This window comes from Artemia sp. Qi Xiang Cuo, chromosome 9 (assembly GCF_049724085.1).
Source record: "Artemia sp. Qi Xiang Cuo chromosome 9, ASM4972408v1, whole genome shotgun sequence".
NCBI classification, from domain to species: domain Eukaryota; kingdom Metazoa; phylum Arthropoda; class Branchiopoda; order Anostraca; family Artemiidae; genus Artemia; species Artemia sp. Qi Xiang Cuo.
The window spans coordinates 67988886-68012121 of NC_142802.1; the positions used below are offsets into that span (position 1 = coordinate 67988886).

At 34.1% G+C, this 23236-nt stretch overlaps 1 protein-coding gene across 1 annotated transcript in view; it reads left to right on the forward strand.

Annotated features, from left to right (window-relative positions):
- The first annotated feature begins 386 nt into the window (after window positions 1-386).
- The window catches only part of LOC148948966 (NFX1-type zinc finger-containing protein 1-like), a 147372-nt gene continuing 124522 nt past the window's right edge, over window positions 387-23236 (forward strand). The window contains exons 1-2 of the mRNA XM_089095073.1: window positions 387-486; window positions 6063-6164. Coding sequence (XP_088951199.1) covers window positions 387-486; window positions 6063-6164 — 202 coding nt within the window. The remainder of the gene's footprint in view (window positions 487-6062; window positions 6165-23236) is intronic.

Consider the following 23236-nt stretch of genomic DNA (forward strand, 5'->3'; position numbering starts at 1 on the left):
TTGCAACACTGTCGACTATAGTCTGATCGTACTTTTCTGCAGCATTCTCAGAGCCTTGAGGGAGGAAAGCTGTTGTGCTGAAAAGCAAGTGCTTCTCTTAAGCCATCCCAGTCTTTTGTATCGCCACATTTGTCACTCGTGCTTTATAGGGGGAGCAATACGAAGAATTCTACGCGCAGTGATGGCAACTTGGTCACTTATGAAGGCATGACCGTCTACCTTAAATAACTCTTAGTGATGCGTAAGGATGAGATAAAAAAAAAGATGATATAGTTGGACCATGGTAGGTATCGAATTCAACCAGTTGTTCAAGCCCATGCAAAAAAACAAAGATCATACAAGTCAGACCCTTCATTATCAGTGTTTTTGCTACGAAGTCATACACTATGGTGAACGTTTATATCTCCTTGGAGGATGATGGTAATCTTAGTGTATTTGCCCTGGATGTAGTCAAGGAAAGTTTCAAGGTAGCTACTGATCTGGCAGGTTGGAAGGGTTGACCTAGCCCTTACAGCTTCTTCGCCTGCTGAGTTTGGGAGATTCAGATACGAGTATAGTACTTGGCTGTGTATACAAACAAAACACCTCCTCCTCCATATATCGCACCGTCTATGTTTACTTTGTCTCACCTGAGAAGCGTGTACCTCTTGGCAAACTCACTGCTCGGTATCGCCTTGATTGAGATTGGTCTCAGTAATGCACATAATATATGGTTTAAAAGAGTTCACCAAATATAGAAACTGGTCGAATTTAGTTTTGAGAGAGACCTACACTACAGTGGATTACCATAAACAAGTCCAAATGGATTCTCTCTTGGCGTGATAAAGGTCCTCAACGAAAGCTCATTTTGATCTGAGGTTTAGTGTGATGAATTGTAACTAGCTAAAAGGTGCCTTGTCGGGTGAACAGCAATAATCAAACTGTAAAAAACCTTGCTTGGGGTGTCCCTGCTGCTGCTAGTCTTAGTCCTCAAATTGAATGGTGGGGTGTCATGTAGATTCTCCACTCCAAAACCGACAAAATTTCAACCTATGTCGGATGATTAGCCCAACAAAGGCCAAGAGATCCGAAGGTCAGTACGTTTCAAACAGTTCGTGGTAACGAACTGTAAGTAAGGAGCGACCCGGCTCAATGGTAACGAAAACTCTAGAAAACGGGTTTTGGATACCAATAGATATATCAAAAGAATCAGATTTTAATGATGATTTCAAATATATAAGTTGCATCAAGTTTAATTTTACCCATCAAAAGTTACGCGCCTGAGAAAATTTCACTGATTTTCTAAAAAAGGGGGAAAGACCCCCTAAAAGCTATAGAACCTTAATGAAAATCACACCATCATATTCAGCGTATTAGAGAACCCTACTGTTTCAAGCACCTATCAACAAAAATGTGGAATTTTGCATTTTTTGCCAGAAGAAAGATCACGAATGCGTGTTTATTTGTTTGTTTTTTTGTTTTGTTTTTTTCCTATGGGTGATCGTATCGACCCAGTGAACCTAGAATATTGTGGGAGGGCTCATTGGAACGGAAATTAAAAGTTCTTTTGTGTTTTTTAAGTGACAAAAAAGGAGGGCAACTAGGCCCCCTCCCACGCTCATTTTTTCCCAAAGTCACCCGATCAAAATTTTGAGATAGCCATTTTTTTCAGCATGGGGATGATTCATGGGGAAAAATATGATAACTATGTCCTTTAGGATGACTTTATCTCCGAAGTCTCTGGGAGGAGGGCTGACAGTTATGAACTTTACCCAATGTTAACATATAGTATTGGTTATTGGAAATAAGCAGACGTTTTCAGGGTTTTTTTTTTCTGGTAGTGGGGGGGGGGTCGGGGGTTATTGGGAGGATTTTTCCATGAAGGAAGTTTTCATGGGAGAAGGGACATTGCTATGAAGGGGGCGCCGGATTTCCCCGCATTATTTAAAAAGGGATACGAAATTAAACATAAAAAAATAAGTTTGTCAACTGAAAGTAAGGAGCAACATCAAAACTTAAACGAACAGAAAATATTACGTATATGATTGGGTTCACCCCCTAGTCAATGCCTCGCTCTTTAAGCCAAAGATTTTTTAGTATTTTTATAAGAGTTATTTACTCTAATTAACGGCCTTTTTGATTCAGGGGTCATTCTTAAAGAATCGGGACAAAATTCGAATTTTAGCTTAAAGAGCGAAGCATTGACTACGGGGCGAACTCCCTGATTTACGTATTAAAAATATATGAATATAGAAGTTTGTTACGTAAGTTAATTCGTAAGAAGCGTATATTTATTACTAATAAAAACGTTCGTAAATAAAATTTAACAAGTTTTGAGAAAGCCATTTAACCAAATAAAAGTAAAATTAATATGCAAATTTTGTTATGATTATTCATGTACGGTGAGCCAAAATCAAACCCTGCATTAATTCAAAAACGTTCAAAAATAAAATAAAAAAACAAGTTTTTTTAGCTGAAAGTAAGGAACGACGTTAAAACTTAAAACGAACAGAACTTATTTCGTATATAAAAGGGGCTGTTGCCTCCTCAATACCTCGCTCTTTATGCTAAAGCTTGAATCTGTCACACAACTTAATTTTTTAAAACAATAAAAAAACTTTTAGCGTAAGTAAAAAGGAACGACAGAAAGTAACTTTTTAGAAAGTAAGGAAAAACATTAAAACTTAAAATGAACAGAAATTATTCTGTATATGAAAGGGGCTGTCCCCTCCGCCTCGCTTCGCTCTTTACACTAAAGTTTGACTTTCTCACAACTCTATTTTTTTTAAACAATAAAAAACTTTAGCGGAAAGAGCGAGGCGTTGAGGAGGGGACAGCCCCTTTCATATACGGAATAATTTCGGTTTGTTTTAAGTTTTAATGTCATTCCTTACTTTCAGTTAAAAAAACTTGTTTTTTATTTAATTTTAGATAGGAACGTAGCCAAAACACCTTTTACCCATCTTCAGCATTGTAGGTGGTGCCCCGGCATAGGTTAAAGCTATGCATAGGTTAAACTTATGCCGAGAAATACCAAACTGTAAATTTGAAGAATACTGAGTTAGATAGATATATCCGCCAAACTAGTTTGTTTTGCCTTAAATTAAGATTAAATAAAAAAAAAACAAGTTTTTTTTAACTGAAAGTAAAGAACGATGTTAAAACTTAACACGAACAGAAATTATTCGGTATGTGAAAGGGATTTTCCGCTCCTCAACTCCGCACTCTTTACGCTAAAGTGTTGTATTGTTTTGAAAAGTAGAGTTGTAAGAAAGGGGCTGTCCCCTCCTCAACGCCTCGCTCTTTACGCTAAAGTTTTTTATTGTTTAAAAAAATAGAGTTGTGAGAAAGAGTATAACTTTAGCATAAAGAGGGAGGCGTTGAGGAAGGGACAGCCCCTTTCATATACGGAATAACTTTTGTTCGTTTTAAGTTTTAACGTCGCTCCTCACTTTCAGTTTAAAAAAAACTTGTTTTTTTATTTAATTTTTGAACGTTTTTGAATAAATGCACGTCTTGATTTTGGCTCACCAGACATGAATAATTAAAACAAAATTTGCATATTTATTTTAATTTGTATTTGGTTAAATGGCTTTCTCGAAACTTGTTTAATTTTATTTACGAACGTTTTTATTAGTAATTAATATACGTAACTTACGTAACGAACTTCTATATTCATAGATTTTTAATTCATGTATTAGGGGGTTCGCCCCCTAGTCAATACCTTGCTCTTTAAGCTAAAGTTTGAATTTTGTTCCAATTATTTAAAAATGACCCCTTAATCACAAAGGTCGTTAGTTAGAACAAATAGTTCTTATGACATTACTAAAAAATCTTTGGCTTGAAGAGCGAGGTATTGACTAGGGGGAACCCAATCATATACGTAATATTTTCTGTTCGTTGTAAGTTTTGATGTTGCTCGTTACTCTCAGTTGAAAAACTTTTTTTTATTTAATTTCTGATCTTTTTCTTTAATAATGCTGGGAAATCCGGCGCCCCCTTCATAGCAATGTCCCTTCCCCCATGAAAACTTCCTTCATGGAAAGATCCTCCCATATAACCTCATACCCACCCCCCCTCCACCTAACACAAAAAATCTCCCCCTGAAAACGTCTGTATACTTCCTAATAACCAATAATATTTGTTAACGTTGGGATAAGTTCATAACTTTCAGCCCTCCCCTCGGGGATTTCGGGGGACTAAGTATTCTAAAAGACATAATTATCATATTTTCGACCATGCTGAACAAAATGACTATCTCAAAATTTGATCGGGTGACTTTGAGAAAAAAATGAGCGTTATAAAGGGCACTAGAACTTTTAATTTACGTTCCAATGAGCCCTTCCACGATATTCTAGGACCAGTGGGTCGATACGATCACCCCTGGGAAAAAAACAGATAAACACGCATCCGTGATCTTTTTTTCTGGCAAAAAATGCAAAATTTCACGTTTTTGTAGATAGGTAGTTAAAACCTCTACAGTAGGGTTTTCTGATACGCTGAATTTGATGGTGTGATTTTCATTAAGGTTCTATAACTTTTAGGGGGTCTTTCTCCCTTTTTCTAAAATAAGGCAGATTTTCTCAGGCGCGTAACTTTTGATGGGTAAGACTAAACCTTATGAAACTTATATATTTGAAGTTAGCATTAAAATATGATTCTTTTGATATGTCTATTGGTATCAAAGTTCCGTTTTTAGAGTTTCGGTTACTATTGAGCAGGGTCACTCCTTACTTACAGTTTGTTACCACTAACTGTTTAATAATAATTGACTGTTTTTTCAAGTGTTCATGTTGCTAGTGTTAAAATGTTTCAACATTATAATTGACATTAAAAAATAACTTTATTTTTAAGTTCATGCTTTTGGACTATTCGTGTTAATGCAAATCCCTCTAATTATGGAATAAAATTGTAGTTAACAGAAAGACAATCATGCTGTTTAGTGACTTATAGGAACTATTTGGCTTAATAGGAACTTATTTTTGAAGCCGATTTCACTCCATACAAGATGTTAAGCTTCATATTAAAATGTCATGTAACCCAACCGCAACATATAACTTTTTCCAATACCTGGTAGACTGTTTCCTCAAGTAATTTAAAATCTTCTTCAACTCCCTTTTATTTTATCCTATGAAATTAATTGATTTCGCTTCGGTTCTTCTTGCTTTTGGTTTTGCAATAAATATTGGCTTTTGAAGTAGGCTACTTGAAAACCGTGCTACGCTAAATAATGAAAATAGATAAGCGAAATTAATCAGTTAAATTTGACCAAGCCATTCATCCATCAAAATTCAAACATTAATATCTGATTCCAAAACACAACTACGCCTATAGATTAAAAGGTACATCTTCCTAATCCTAGGCTCTTTCGAGTCATATTTTTTCAACTTGTTTTTAGATAATTTCGGACACCACAATCCCTTTCCATGACGGTAAAATAAAAGTTCAAAATAGGGATAAAATCCTTTTTAATAGACAGTGTATAGAAAACTCACAAAAAATACCAGATATTTTGGCCACATATACAGTGACCGTCATCAGTAGTAAAACTAAACTAAAACAATTGAAAATAATTTTAAACAAAATCAAATAAATTCGTATATAAACTTTTATCGAAGATTGTAAAAGTTTAAAAGTTTTGGATTTGTATATAAACTTTTGTTTTAAATTGTTTTAGTTTAGTTTTACTACTGATGACGGTCACTGTATATGTGACCGAAATATCTGGTATTTTTGTGAATTTTATTATACACTGTCTATTAAAAAGGATTTTATCCCTATTTTGAACATTTATTTTAGCTTGTTTTTAGCTGATTTTTACACCACCTTCCGTTTTTTTTTCAATTCAGTATCTGCTATTATGAAGAACTGGATAGCTGCGTACTGAAGTCTTTTTAATAAAAATTGAACTACTAATTTTTCCAATTTTTTAATGTGCTCATGGCTGTATAAGTACCCACTGAACCAATTTGAACAATCCTGACTTTTACTGTTCTTGGTACTTCTAAGGAAAACGACTTTTGTTACTGTATGTTAAAAAAGATTGGTTTTTATTTGTGTTTTACTTTATAATCTACTTTCAGGTTGTTCAAGTCGCAAGAAAGATGCAAAAAAGATTGCTGCAGCTTTAATGCTGGACAAGCTGAAATATTTACGTAACGCTGGATTTTTCTCTTCTAGTAATGGTAAGTGAAGGCACTTTGCCTATTTTCATGGTTGCAGCGGTAGCTGCAACCTAGTAAAGAGCAAGCCACAGCCCATAGTAACCAAAAGTTAGTTAAAAACCGCGTTTAGAACAAAGTTACCTAGTGAAAAACAATTTCATCTGACACTGATTCAGGAATGGTAACTATTATTTCGGTTAGTCTTAAAAGGAAAAGTTTATTGCGAAAAGAAATTTATGGGGATTTCGAAAAAAAGCCTGAAACCCCTCGAAAATGGCGTCAGATCAATATGAAAAGCGTCCCATTGGAATCAGAATTTTGGAAAATGTTTGACAGGGAAATTGTATCCCCCTCCTTGAACAACAAAGAAAATCACTTTTTTGCATTGGTAGCACTAATCTGTCTCCCTTTTTTCATTCTTTTTTTTCTAGCAGGGCTAGGGGGTGGCCATAACATAATAGAGAGATGTGTAATAGCTCATTCGAAAGGGAATTACACTTGTAAGTGCCCTTTTTAAGTGACAAAAAAGATTGGAGGGCAACTAGCCCCCCTCCCTACAGACCGCCTCCCCCCAAAGTCATCCAACCAAAATTTTGAGATAGCTATTTTGTTCAACTTAGTTCAGAGATCCAATATCTATGGTTTTAGTGATGCTATAACCCTCCATAGTCCCTGGGGAAAGGGCTGTACGCTGTATTGCTATCGGACGTATCGATATCACGCGTATCGGTATGGGTGTATTGTTATTGGGCGTTTTGGTATCGCTCGTATCTTAGACAATTTTTTAGTAGCTTCCTGTAAAAGATGTTGCTCATCTATACGTCCTTCCTTCCTATAAATTCCACTATCAGCAAGTTCCAAATCAAACAGTTCGTCGTAACGAACTGTAAGTAAGGAGCGATCCGGCTCAATGGTAGCCGAAACTCTAGAAAATGGTATTTTGATACAAGTAGATAAACCAAAAGAAGCATATTTTAATTCTTATTTCAAATATATAAGTTTCATCAAGTTTAGTCCTAACCATCAATAGTTACGTGCCTGAGAAAATTTGGCTGATTTTCGAAAAAAGGGAGAAAGACCCTCTAAAAGTTATGGAACCTTAATGAAAATCACACCATCATATTCCGCGTATCAGAGAACCCTACTGTAGAGGTTTCAAGCTCCTATCCACAAAAATGTCGAATTTTGCATTTTTTGCCAGAAGAAAGATCACGGGTGTGTGGAATTTTGCATTTTTTGCCAGAAGAAAGATCACGGGTGCGTGTTTATTATTTTTTTTTCCCAGGGGTGATCGTATCGACCCAGTGGTTCTAGAATATCGTGGGAGGGCTCATTGGAATGGAAATTAAAAGCTTTAGTGCCTTTTTTAAGTGACTAAAAAAATAGAGGGCAACTAGGCCCCCTCCCACGTTCATTGTTTTCCCAAAGTTACCCGAACAAAATTTTGAGACAGCCATTTTGTTCAGCATGGTCGAAAATATAATAACTATGTCTTTTAGGATGACTTAATCCCCCGAAGTTCCCGGAGGGAGGGCTGAAAGTTATGAACTTTATCCAATGTTAACATATAGTATTGGTTATTGGGAAGTACACAGACGTTTTCAGGGGAGATTTTTCCCTGTAGTTGGTGGGTTGGTGGGTCGGGGGTTATGTGGGAGGATCTTTCCATGAAGGAAGTTTTCATGGTGGAAGGGACATTTCTATGAAGGGGACGCCGGACTTCCCAGCATTATTTAAAAAAATATCAGAAATTAAATATAAAAAAAACAAGTTCTTCAACTGCAACAGCGGCAACATCAAAACTTTAAACGAACAGAAAATATTACATATATGATTGGGTTCAACAGCTAGTCAATACTTCGCTCTTAAAGCCAAAGATTGTTTAGTACTTTCATAAGAGCTATTTATTCTAATGAACGGCCTTTGTGATTAAGCGGTCATTTTTAAAGAATTGGAACAAAATTTGAACTTTCGCTTAAAGAGCAAGGTATTAACTAGGAGGCGAACCCCCTAATATGCGTGTTAAAAATATATGAATATAGAAGTTCGTTACGTAAGTTAATTCGTAAGTTACGTATATTTATTACTAATAAAAACGTTCGTAAATAAAATTAAACAAGTTTCGAGAAAGCCATTTAACCAAATAAAAGTAAATTAATATGCAAATTTTGTTTTAATTATTCATGTACGATGAGCCAAGATCAAAACCTGCATTTTTTCAAAAACGTTCAAAAAGCAAATAAAAAAAAACAAGTTTTTTAACTGAAAGTAAGGAGTGACATTAAAACTTAAAACGAACAGAAATTATTCCGTATATGAAAGAGGCTCTCCCCTCCTCAACGCCTCGCTCTTTACGCTAAAGTTTGACTTATCTCACAACTCTAATTTTTTTTTTTAACAATGAAAAGCTTTAGCGTAAAGAGCGAGGCGTTGAGGAGGGTACAGCCTCTTTCATATACGGAATAATTTCTGTTCGTTTTAAGTTTTAATGTCACTCCTTACTTTCAGTTAAAAAAAAACCTTGTTTTTCTTATTTAATGGCACTAAAAAACGGCATTTTGGTTACCTTGTCTCAAGTGGAAAAGCTGGGGCTACTAAGCTACCAGAACTCTTTAGAGTGACGTTTAATGGCTCATTTCAAAGCTATTGCTCATATCTACGTGATTTTTAACAATTCTACCATCCGTAAGTGTAATATAGCACTAAAAACAGGGGCGTAATTTCGTCAAAACCCTAAGTGGAGGGTAAAGGTTGATCAAACTTTCCGAGACCAAGTGAAAATGTCAATGAGAAATAAAAAGCCTTATATTATCATAAATGCAAAGAATTACTAAGTAAAACTGGCTTGTTTCTCTGAATTATGCAGGCTTATCTTAGTTTTGACAAGATTTTTGAAGAAACTAAATTTCAGATTTAGATAAATTCAATTTCAGATGAATTTAATTTAGGGGGGGGGGGTAAATGGGGTCTGGGGGGGGAAATGGGGTCATTAGGGGCAGTTGCCCCCTACCTCAGAACAAATTATGCCCTGACAAAAAAAAAAAACTTTCGATGTCACTTCTTAAGTAGATAATGCAAATATTGCAAACATACAAATAAAATATATATATGAATTCATCGAATTGATTTTACATCGATCTTTTATGTAATTATTTTAACTTTTAGTTAGTATGTGCCGTGTTTTGTTGTTTACTAGATTTTCAGCTATATCCGATGAAACCAGCATAGGCCTCATTTATAATGAACTGTATCGGTCCTTTATGTAACTCTGTTTGAATATCGTCTCAATCTGTATATTCTTTGAGTATATTAAATAAAAAAAAAGTTTCTTAAACTGAAAGTAAGGAGCGACATTAAAACTTAAAACGAACAGAAACTATTCCGTATATGAAAAGGGCTGTCCCCTCCTCAACACCTTGCTCTTTACGCTAAAGTTTTTTATTGTTTTAAAAAATAAAGTTGTGAGACAGAGTCAAACTTTAGCGTAAAGAGTGTGGCGTTGAGGAGGGGACAGCCCCTTTCACATACGGAATAATTTCTGTTCGTTTTAAGTTTTAATGTCGCTCCTTACTTTCATTTTAAAAAACTTGTTTTTTTTTATTTAATTTCTGATCGTTTTCTAGTTAATGCAGCTTTTATTTTGGTTCACCGTCATTGAATAAGTAAACAAAATTTGCATAAAAATTTTACTCTTCTTTTGCTAAATGGCTGTCTCTAAATTTAGTTCTGACGAAATTTACAAATTAGCTTACAAAACGAAATTCTATATTCGTATATTTTTTCTTCTGGCAAAAAATACGTTGCAGATATAGTTGCAGATTTTTGCAGATATGAGCTTGAAACCTATGTAATAGGGTTTTGTGATACGCTGAATCTGACGGTGGGATTTTCATTAAAATTCTTTCACTTGTAGGGGATGTTTCCTCCCTCTTTAAAAAATCAGGTAAATTTTCTCAGGCTCGTAGCCCTTGACGAGTAATACTAAACTTAATAAATTTATATATTTAGAATCAGCATTATAAGCCCATTCTTTTGATACATTTATTGACATCAAAATTCCGTTTTTAAAAGTTTCGATTACTATTGAGCCGTATCGCTTGTTTTTTTTATTACGTATATGTTATTACGTATATTAGGGGGTTCTCCCGTTAGTCGATACCACGCTCTTTACGTTAAAAGTAAAAAAAATTTAATTCACAAACCCCTGAATCACAAAGGCCGTTTAATTAGAATAGATAGCTCTTTTGAAAGCACTAAAAAAACTGTAGCGTAAAGAGCGAGGCAGTGGCTTGGGGGAGAAACCCCTCATATACGTTATAATTTCTTTTCGTTTTTAGTTCTAATGTTGCTTCTTATTTTCAGTTGAAAAAACTTGTTTTTTTTAAATTTAATTTCTGATCGTTTTTTAAATAATGCTTGGAAATCCGGGGCTCCCTTCATAGAAATGTCCCTTACCTCAAAGAAACATCCTCCACGGAAACATTCTCCCGAGTAGCCCCCTCCTCCAGCCCTCCCCCCACCTGAAAAAAAATCCTTCCTGAAAATGTCTATGCTTCCCAATAAACAATACAATATGTAATCAATGGGCAAAGTTCATATCTTGCAGCCCTTCCCCTGGGAACTGTGGGGGATTAAGTCATCCTAAAAGACATATTTATTAGATTTTCGACTATACTGAACAAAATGGCTATCTCAAAATTTTAATTGGGTGACTTTGAGAAAAAAATGAGCGTGGGAGAAGGACTATTTGCCCTCCATTTTTTGGAGGGCACGCATTGTGATCTTTCTTCGAGCAAAAAATGCAAATTTCCCCCTTTTTAGATAGGAGCGTGAAACTTCATTAATAGGGTTCTCTGATAAGCTGAATGTGATGGTGTAATTTTCGTTAAAGTTAATTAAAAATGCAAAATTCCACATTTTTGCAGATAGGAGTTTGAAGCTTCTTTAATAATGTTCGTTGATAAGCTGAATCTGATTGTTTGAATTTCGCTAAAGTTAATTAAAAAAAATTGCAATTAAAACAAAATTTTATTGTTTAGAAAAAATTGAGTTTGACAAAGTCAAACTTTAGCGTAAAGAGCGAGGCGTTGAGGAGGCGACAGCCCCTTTCATATACGGAATTATTTCTGTTCGTTTTAAGTTTTAATATCGTTCCTGACTTTCAGTTAAAATAACTTGTTTTTTTTTATTTCAATTGTGAACTTCTTTTAAATAATACTGGTTTTGCTTTTTGATCACCGCGCATGAATAATTAAAATGAAATTTGCATATTAGTTTTACTTTTATTTAGTTAAATGGCTTTCTCGAAACTTGTTGAATTTTATTTACGAACATTTTTATTAGTAATAAATATACATAACTTATATTCATATATATACATAACTTATATTCTATATTCATATATTTTTAATACGTATATTAGGGGGTTTGCCCCCTAGTCAATACCTTGCTCTTTAAGCTAAAGTTCGAATTTTGGTCCAATTCTTTAAAAATGACTCCTTAACACAAAGGCCGTTAATTAGAATAAATAGCTCTTATGAAAGTACTATTAAATCTTTGGCTTAAAGAGCGAGGCATTGACTAGAAGGTGAACCCAATCATATAGGTAATATTTTTTTTTCGTTTTAAGTTTTGATTTTTAAGGATGATTTTTTTTAAATAATGATGGGAAATCCGGCGCCCCCTTCATAGGAATGTCCCTTCCCCCATGAAAATTTCCTTCATGAAAAGGTCCTCCAATATAAAAAAAAAAAAAAAAAAAAAAAAAAAAAACACGCATCCGTGATCTTTCTTCTGGCAAAAAATGGAAAATTCCACATTTTTGTAGATAGGAGCTTGAAACCTCTAGTAGGGTTCTCTGATACGATGAATATGATGGTGTGATTTTCATTAAGGTTCTATAACTTTTAGGGGGTCTTTCCCCCTTTTTTCGAAAATCGGCCAAATTTTCTCAGGCGCGTAACTTATGATAGGTAAGATTAAACTTAATGAAACTTATATATTTGAAATCAGAATTAAAATCTGATTTTTTGATGTATCTATTGGTATCAAAATTCCGTTTTTTAGAGTTTCGGTTACCGTTGAGCCGGGTCGCTCCTTACTTACAGTTTGTTACCACGAACTGTTTGATTCAAGCGTTGGTGGCTCTGTCAGTAGAGCATAGGCCTTGCAAATCTAAGGCGTTGAGTACGAATCTCATGTGCATTTTTTTGTAAAAAGGAATTATGCTCGTTTCTAGGAGAGTAATAAGATTTTATTACAAATTTTCAGTCTCGTAGTAATATTCAGTTATTATAAGATTTGCTATTCGTTCTTTACTTTAACTAGCTGCGGAAAAAAGAAAAATCAAAATATAATAATAAAGTGGTACTTGTTCATTATTCGGCACACCCTCGAGAAATAAAGTTGCCTTTTTTTGTGGCTACTGTAGAATGGTCAAGAGTATCCGATAGTAGAATGGTGAGCATAGCTTGTACATGAAAATGCAGTTTTTTGTAAAAACTGATACGAGTTGCCCTCCAATTTTTTTGGTCACTTAAAAAGGGCACTATAACTTTTAATTTCCATTCGAGTGAGCCCTCTCGTGATATTCTAGGACTATTGGGTCGATGGGAAAAAGAAATAAACAAATAAGCAGGCAATTGTGATCTTTCTTCTGGCAAAAAATACGAAATTCCACATTTTTTTTAAATGGGAGCTTTAAACCTCTACAGTAAGGTTCTCTGATACACTGAATCTGATGATGTGATTTTAATTAAGATTCTTTGACTTTTAGTGGAGATTTTCCCTTTTTTTTAAAATAAGGTAAAGTTTATCAAGCTAGTAAACTTTGATGGGCAAGACTAAACTTACTAAAACTTATATATTTAAAATCAGCATAAAAATACAACTCTTTTATGTATATATTGGTATCAAGATTTTCTAACTCGTAACTTTTGATGGCTAGGACTAAACTTGATGAAACTTATATATCTAATATTAGCATAAAAATCCAATTCTTTTGATGTAGGCTATCTATTTATGTCAAAATTTCGCTTTTTAGAGTTTTGGTTACTTTTGAGCCGGGTCACCTCTTACTTACAGTTCATTACCACGAACTGTTTGAAAAGCTTGGAAGTATAAAACGATATCATCATTGTAATAATTATGGTCTAAAATACTTGACTGGAGGTTTGCAAGAACACCTCCCGTAAGTAGAATGCCTCGTCTGGATTCTACCGGTCCTATAGGAAGACATTTCTACCGGTCCTATAGGAAGACATTTCTACCGTTACTTGTTCATTATTCGGCACACCCTCGAGAAATGAAGTTGCCTTTTTTTGTGGCTACTGTAGAATGGTCAAGAGTATCCGATAGTAGAATGGTGAGCATAGCTTGTACATGAAAATGCAGTTTTTTGTAAAAACTGATACTAGTTGCCCTCCCATTTTTTGGTCACTTAAAAAGGGCACTATAACTTCTAATTGCCGTTACGAGTGAGCCCTCTCGTGATATTCTAGGACTATTGGGTCGATGGGAAAAAGAAAAAAACAAATAAGCAGGCAATTGTGATCTTTCTTCTGGCAAAAAAAATACGAAATTCCACATTTTTGTAAATGGGAGCTTTAAACCTCTACAGTAAGGTTCGCTGATAAACTGAATCTGATGGTGTGATTTTAATTAAGATTCTTTGACTTTTAGTGGATGTTTCCCCCTTTTTTTTGAAAATAAGGTAAATTTTATCAAGCTAGTAAACTTTGATGGGCAAGACTAAACTTACTAAAACTTATATATTTAAAATCAGCATAAAAATACAACTCTTTTATGTATATATTGGTATCAAGATTTTCTAACTCGTAACTTTTGATGGCTAGGACTAAACTTGATGAAACTTATATATCTAATATTAGCATAAAGATCCAATTCTTTTGATGTAGGCTATCTATTGATGTCAAAATTTCGCTTTTTAGAGTTTCGGTTACTTTTGAGCCGGGTCACCTCTTACTTACAGTTCATTACCGCGAACTGTTTGAAAAGCTTGGAAGTATAAAACGATATCATCATAGTAATAATTATGGTCTAAAACACTTAACTGGAGGTTTGCAAGAACACCTCCCGTAAGTATAATGCCTCGTCTGTATTCTACCGGTCCTATAGGAAGACATTTCTACCGGACCTATAGGAAGACATTTCTACCGGTCCTATAGGAAGACATTTCTACCGGTCCTATAGGAAGACATTTCTACCGGTCCTATAAGTAAACATTTCTACGAGTCGTATACACCTTTTCAATGAGAGTGAGTATCCTCTCACATGGCATTATACTTCTACCGGTCCTATAGGAATTCCCATACTATTTACTTACACATTTAAAAAGGGGTAATGAGATTTGCTAATTGGAGTGTAGGATTTGCGAATTTGATCCTATTAAGGTGGAGAAAAAAAGAAAAGGGCTTAGCATTTGCAAAAAAGGGGTAATTAGTGATTGGATAATTTTTTTATAATGAAATCTCTGAATAAAAAAATTTTGGAGCATGTACTTGACGATGGAGAAAAAGGGTTAAAATGATTAGCAATTACGAGCGAGGATCCCCCCGCTGGTTCCTGGCAGTAGGCTACGAATATAAAGTTGAAAATTTGATAGATGTTATTCTAGAAGACGAAAATACTTTGCTTGAAGCAATAGGAATTCCCGTACCACTCTACAAGGCAGAACGCATGGTGGGATGAATATTGTAGCAATGGAATCCGGTTAATTGCCCGTAGCATAAAGGTATCTGAGATTTCGTCTAGTATCACATACACTATTAGAAATATCAAAATGATATCTCATTTGCATTAAGCTAACTCAATTTGCGAAAAGGTATTCCATTTGCACAGCTCTGCTCTGAATGTTCTTAATGAGGATTTGAATAATAGAGATAAAACCAAGATGAGATTATCAGGTGATGTCAAGGTTGATTGATTTGTCACGAAAAGGAAATAATTCGTTGTTTTTAAGGGGAATTATTGATTCAAGAAAGGGGAATTAATGTGCTGTTTCTAAAGGGAATTATTGATTTAAGAAAGGGGAATTAATTTGTTGTTTCCAAAGAGAATTATTTCCGGGTAAAGTTTTCAAATGTACATTAACAGTTGTGAAGAAAATGTTGATCTTAGAAATGAAGAGATTAACGCGGGAAAGAGTTTCCTAGGAATTCAAATTTGACAGCGCAGGGATGCCAAAACAAAGGAAACACGCAGAAATTACGTTTAGGGGTTATTCGGGCGAAACCGTTTTTAGACATTTTAGGAAATTATTTCGGCGAAACAGTTAGAGACATTTTAAAAGATGATTTTAGAAGATGTTTTAGAAGAGGATTTGAGGGTGAAACTCTTTGGTCGGTATAATACACAAGTAATATTTGAACAGTGTTGTGAGGTCCCCTACCCCAACTCCAAAGGGTCGTTCTACCCCAACCCCAAAGCCCCCCCCTCCCCCAACTTTTTTGCCTCCCTTTTTAATTTGCGCATTTTGAGACAAAAGGACCCCACCCACCCACCCACCCCCCAACTTATGGCTCCCCCTCCCACCATTAGTGTTTTTCAGGATTTACCTTGTCACAGTTGCATTCTCTTAATTTTTCAAAGTTCATTTTGGATTTCTTTCGATGAAATGCAAGAGTTGGAATATTTCAGTAGTGTTTTGTTGCGGTTTACCATGTCACTGTTACGTTTTCGTGATTTTTCAAAGTTCATTTTGGATTTCTTTCGTTGAAATGCATGAGTTGGAATATTTCAGTTGTGTTTTGTCGTTGTTTACCTTGTCACACTTACATTCTCTTAATTTTTCAAAGTTAACTTTGGATTTCTTTCGATGAAAACCAAGAGTTGGAATATTTCAGTAGTGTTTTGTTGTGGTTTAGCTTGTCACAGTTACATTTTCTTGATTTTTCAATGTTCATTTTGAATTTCTTTCATTGAAATGCAAGAGTTGGAATATTTCGGTAGTGTTTTGTCATAGTTTACCTTGTCACTGTTACATTCTCTTGATTTTTCCAAATTTATTTCGAATTTCTTTCGCTGAAATACCAGAGTTTGTATATTCAAGTAGTTTTTTGTCATAATTTACCTTGTTGGAATTATACTTTCTTGATCTTTTAAAATTCACTTTGAATTTGTTTCATTGAAATTCAAGAATAAGAATAATTCAGTAGTGTTCTCTCGTGGTTTATTATTTCAAGGTTACATTCTCTTGTTTTTTAAAAGCTAATTTCGGATTTATTTCATTGAAATGCAAGAGTTGGAATATTTCAGTAGTGTTTTGTTGTGATTTACCTTGTCACGGTTACATTCTCTTGATCTTTCAAAGTTCACTGTTGATTTCTGTCATTAAGATACAATAGCTGTAACATTTTATTAGTGTTTTTTCATTGTTAACATAGTTACAGGATTGTTTACCTTGTGACAGCCACATTATCCTGATTTTTCAAAGTTCATTTTGAATTTATTCCAAGGTCATGATATAGTTGAAACATTTCAGTACTGTGTTGTTACAGTTTACATTGTCAAAGTTACATTCTCTTAATTTTTCAAAGTTTATTTTCAATTTCTATCATTGAAATGCAAGACTAAGTTCACTTTGGTTTTATTTCATTGAAATTCAAGAGTTGGAATATTTCAGTAGTGTTCTCTCGTGGTTTACCTTGTCCCAGATACATTCTCTTGATTTTTCAAAGTTCATTTCGAATTCCTTTCATTGAAATGCAAGAGTTGGAATATTTCAGTAGTGTTTTGTTGTGCTTTACCTTGTCACAGTTACATTGTCTTGATCTTTCAAAGTTCACTTTGGTTTTATTTCATTGAAATGCAAGAGTCGGAATATTTCAGTAGTGTTCTGTCGTGGTTTGCGTTGTCACAGAATGGTTTACCATGTCACAGTTACATTCTCTTGATATTTCAAAGTTCATTTTGAATTTCTTTCGTTGAAATGCAAGAGTTGGAATATTTCAGTAGTGTTTTGTTGCGGTTTACCTAGCCACTGTTACATTCTCTTAATTTTTCAAAGTTCATTTTGAATTTCTTTCATGGAAATGCAAGAGTTGGAATATTTCAGTAGTGTTTTGTCGTGGTTTACCTTGTCACAGTTACATTTTCTTGATTTTTCAAAGTTCATTTTGAATTTCTTTCATTGATATCTAAGAGTTGGAATATTTCAGTAGTGTTTTGTTATGGTTTACCTTGTCAGAGTTACATTTTCTTGGTTTTTCAAAGTTCATTTCGAAATTCTTTCATTGAAATGCAAGAGTTGGAATATTTCAGTAGTGTTCTGTCGTGGTTTACCTTGTCACAGTTACATTCTCTTGATTTTTGCAAAGTTCACTTTGGTTTTATTTCATTGAAATGCAAGAGTTGGAATATTTCAGTAGTGTTCTCTCGTGGTTTACCTTGTCACAGATACATTCTCTTGATTTTTCAAAGTTCATTTCGAATTTCTTTCATTGAAATTCAAGAGTTGGAATATTTCAGTAGTGTTTTGTTGTGCTTTACCTTGTCACAGTTCTATTCTCTTGATCTTTCAAACTTTACTTTGGTTTTATCTCATTGAAATGCAAGAGTTGGAATATTTAAGTTGTGTTCTGTCGTGGTGTACCATTTCACAGTTACATTCTCTTGATTTTTCAAAGTTCATTTTGAATTTCTTTCATTGAAATGCAAGAGTTGGATTATTTCAGTAGTGTTTTGTTGCATTACCTTGTCACAGTTACATTCTCTTGATTTTTCAAAAAGTTCATTTTGAATTTCTTTCATTGAAATGCAAGAGTTGGTTTATTTCAGTAGTGTTTTCTTCTGGTTTACCGTGTCACAGTTACATTCTCTTGATTTTTTAAAGTTCATTTTGGATTTATTTCGTTGAACTACAAAAGTTGGAATATTTCAGTAATGTTTTGTTGCGGTTTACCTTGTCACACTTACATTCTCTTAATTTTTCAAAGTTCATTTTGAATTTCTATCATTGAAATTCAGGAGTTGGAATATTTCAGTTGTGTTTTGTCGTGGTTTACCTTGTCACAGTTAAATTCTCATGATTTTTCAAAGATCATTATGGTTTTCCTTCGTTGAAATGCAAGAATTGGAATATTTCAGTAGTGTTTTGATGTGGTTTACCTTGTCACAGTTACGTTATCTTAATTTTTCAAAGTTCATTTCGAATTTCTGTCACTGAAATGCAAGAGTTGGAATATTTCAGTAGTGTTCTGTTGTGGTTTGCCTTGTCACAGTTACATTCTCCAGATCTTTCAAAGTTCACTTTGGTTTTATTTCATTGAAATACAAGAGTTGGAATATTTCAGTAGTGTTTTGTTTGGCTTTACCTTGTCACAGTTACATTCTCTTGATCTTTCAAAGTTCACTTTGGTTTTATTTCATTGAAATGCAAGAGTTTTAATATTTCAGTAGTGTTCTTTAGGTTAATTTAGAAGAGGTTACGTGCGCGCATGTAACCTCGTCTAAATTAACTTTAGCATTTCATATATATCATATATCATTAGCATTTCAATGATAGAAATTCAAAATGAACTTTGAAAGATCTGGAGAATGTAACTGTGATAAGGTAAACCACAACAAAACACTACTGAAATATTCCAACTCTTGCATTTCAACGACAGAAATTCAAAATGAACTTTGAAAAATTAAGAAAATGTAACTCTGACAATGGTAAACCACATCAAAACACTACTGAAATATTCCAATTCTTGCATTTCAACGAAGGAAAACCATAATGATCTTTGAAAAATTAATAGAATGTAACTGTGTTAAGGTAAACCACAACAAAACACTACTGAAATATTCCAATTCTTGCATTTCAATGAAATAAATTCAAAATGAACTTTGAAAAATCAAAAAAATGTAACTGTGACAAGGTAAACCACGATAAAACACTATTGAAATATTCCAACTCTTGCATTTCCGGGAAAGAAATTCAAAATGAACTTTGGAAAATTAAGAGAATGTAACTGCGACAAGGTAAACCACGACAAAACACTACTGAAATAATCCAACTCTTGCATTTCAATGATAGAAATTCAAAATGAACTTTGAAAAATTAAGAGAATGTAACTGTGACAAGGTAAACCGCAACAAAACACTACTGAAATAATCCAACTCTAGCATTTAAATGAAAGAAATTAATATGAACTTTTAAAAATAAAGAGAATGTAACTGTGACAAGGTAAACCATGACAAAACACTACTGAAATATTCCAACTCTTGCATTTCAACGATAGAAATTCAAAATGAACTTTGAAAAATCAATAGAATGTAACTGTGACAAGGTAAACCACAACAAAACACTACTGAAATATTCCAACTCTTGCATTTCAACGAAAAAAATTCAAAATGAACTTTGAAAAATCAAGAAAAACACTACTGAAGTATTCCAACTCTTGCATTTCATCGAAAGAAATCCAAAATGAACTTTGAAAAGTCATGAGAATGTAACTGTGACATGGTAAACTACGACAAAACACTACTGGAATATTCCAACTCTTGCATTTCAGTGAAAGAAATTCAAAATGAACTTTGAAAAATCAAGAGAATGTAACTGTGATAAGGTAAACCATGACAAAACACTACTGAAATAATCCAACTCTTGCATTTCAATGACAGAAATTCAAAATTAACTTTGAAAAATCAAGAGAATGTATCTGTGACAAGGTAAACCACGACAGAACACTACTGAAATATTCAAACTCTTGCATTTCAATGAAATAAAACCAAAGCAAACTTTGAAAGATCAAGAGAAAGGAACTGTGACAAGGTAAAGCACAACAAAACACTACTGAAATATTCCAACTCTTGCATTTCAATGAAAGAAATTCGAAATGAACTTTGAAAAATCAAGAGAATGTAACTCTGACAAGGTAAACCATAACAAAACACTACTTAAATATTCCAACTCTTGCATTTCAATGAAAGAAATTCAAAATGAACTTTGAAAAATCAAGAAAATGTAACTGTGACAAGGTAAACCACGACAAAACACTATTGAAATATTCCAACTCTTGCATTTCCAGGAAAGAAATTCAAAATGAACTTTGAAAAATTAAGAGAATGTAACTGTGACAAGGTAACACTACTGAACTATTCCAACTCTTGTAGTTCATCGAAAGAAATCCAAAATGAACTTTGAAAAATCAAGAGAATGTAACTGTGACTTGGTAAACTACGACAAAACACTACTGGAATATTTCAACTCTTGCATTTCAGTGAAAGAAATTCAAAATAACCTTTGAAAAATCAAGAGAATGTAACTGTGATAAGGTAAACCATGACAAAACACTACTGAAATAATCCAACTCTTGCATTTCAATGACAGAAATTCAAAATTAACTTTGAAAAATCAAGAGAATGTATCTGTGACAAGGTAAACCACGACAGAACACTACTGAAATATTCCTCCTCTTGCATTTCAATGAAATAAAACCAAAGTGAACTTTGAAATATCAAGAGAATGTAACTGTGACAAGGTAAAGCACAACAAAACACTACTGAAATATTCCAACTCTTGCATTTCATTGAAAGAAATTCGAAATGAACTTTGAAAAGTCAAGAGAATGTATCTCTGACAAGGTAAACCATGACAAAACACTACTGAAATATTCCAACTCTTGCATTTCAAATAAAGAAATACAAAATGAACTTTGTAATATCAAGAAAATGTAACAATGACAAGGTAAACCACGACAAAACACTATTGAAATATTCCAACTCTTGCATTTCCAGGAAAGAAATTCAAAATGAACTTTGAAAAATTAAGAGAATGTAACTGTGACAAGGTAAACCACGACAAAATACTACTGAAATATTCCAACTCTTTCATTTCAATGAAATAAAACCAAAGTGAACTTTAAAAAATCAAGGGAATGTAATTGTGACAAGGTAAACCACGACAAAACTACTACTACTACTACTAACAACTCATCACAGCACCAAGCCGCCTGAGGCCAACACAGCTACGCACGCTCCTTCTCCACCCCAACCTATTCAAAGCCTCCCTTTTTACACCCGCCCACGAAATTCCCATTTCCTTTAAATCTTTCTTTATGACGTCCTCCCAACCCAGACGGGGACGACCTGCTTTCCGTTTAGCCCTAGATGGTTGGCCAAAAAGAACAATCTTCGGCAATCTGTCATCCTTCATCCGAACAACATGCTCTAACCACCTCAACCTTTCTTTCATTATAGACCTAGAAAGCGGTATTGAACCACATTTTTCGTATAGCCTATTGTTTGAAATACGGTCAATCAGCCGGGTACCCAGAACAATCCTTAAGCAATTTCTCTGGAAAACATCTAGCAAATCTTCATCCGCTTTTTGGAGCGTCCATGCTTCAGAGCCATATTTGACCACTGTCATCACTGTAGCTTCTAATATTCTAATCTTGGTTTGTAGACTTATCTTCCTATTGTTCCAAACTTTTTTTAACTGTGAAAAAACACCCTGAGCCTTGGCTATTCTATTTTTAACATCTTCACTGCTCCCACCATCTTTACTAATAATACTACCAAGGTAAGTGAAACTGCCCACCTGATCAATCTTTTCATTACCCAACGTCACCTTTTCATCTTCACTTATTCCTAGCCTTAGTGACTTGGTCTTCCTAACATTAATTTTCAAACCAATACTAGCACCCTGAACTCGCAAAACCTCTAAAACTTCATTCATTTTGCTCACACTCTCATCTAGGATGCTTAAATCATCAGCATAATCCAAGTCCAGGAGACTTTTTCCTCCCCATTTGATTCCGTGGTCTCCCATTGCCTTTCCTGTGCTCCTTAAAACAAAGTCCATCAAAATAATCCATACAAAGAGGGATAGAAAACAAACCTGCTTAACTCCTGATTTAATACAAAACCAGCAGCTAACATCATTTCCTACCTTAACCGCAGCAGTGTTATTCTCGTACATAGCACTGATCACTTTAATGTATTTGTCTGGCATACCATACAAGGATAAAACCTTTACTAAAGCTCCTCTATCAACAGAATCGAACGCTTGCTCATAATCTATAAAACTGAGGACCAAAGGTGTTTGAAAACTTAGGCACATCTCAATTATTAGCCTAAGAGTGAAAATTTGGTCAACAAATCCTCTACCTTTTCTAAAACCGCACTGCTCTTCTCTGAAAACTTTGTCTACGGCATCTCTCAGTCTAAAAAGTATCATATTACTAAGCAATTTGCTACCTACAGAGACCAGACTAATACCTCGCTATTACCACTCACTTTTATCACCTTTCTTATAAAGTGGCTTAATTAAGGTTTTCCTAAAATCGTTAGGTACTTCCCCTTTTTCAAAAATCATATTCCTAATCTCCAATAACTTATTTCTAACCTCAGAGCCACCATATTTAAGAAACTCATTTACTACCACTACTGAAATATTCCAACTCTTGCATTTCAATGGAAGAAATTCGAAATGAACTTTGAAAAATCAAGAGAATCTAACTGTTACATTGTAAACCACGACATAAAACTACTGTAATATTATTGCTTTTTCATTTCAAATAAACAAATTCAAGGTGAATTTTGAAAGATCAATAGAGTGTAACTGCGACAAGCTAAACCACGACAGAAAACAACTTGAGTATTCCAACTCTTGCATTTCTACGAAATAAATTAGAAATGAACTTTGAAAAATCAACAGAATGTAACTGTGACAAGGTATCCCATGACAAAACACTACCGAAATATTCCAAATCTTGCATTTCAATGATAGAAATTCAAAATGAACTTTGAAAAATTAAGAGAATGTAAACCATTCTGTGACAAGGTAAACCACGACAGAACACTACTGAAATATTCCAACTCTTGCATTTCAATGAAATAAAACCAAAGTGAACTTTGAAAGATCAAGAGAATGTAACTGTGACAAGGTAAACCATAACAAAACACTACTGAAATATTCCAACTCTTGCATTTCAATGAAAGAAATTTGAAATGAACTTTGAAAAATCAAGAGAATGTATCTGTGACAAGGTAAACCACGATAGAACACAATTGAAATATTCCAACTCTTGCATTTCAATGAAACAAAACCAAAGGTAACTTTGAAAGATCAAGGAAATGTAACT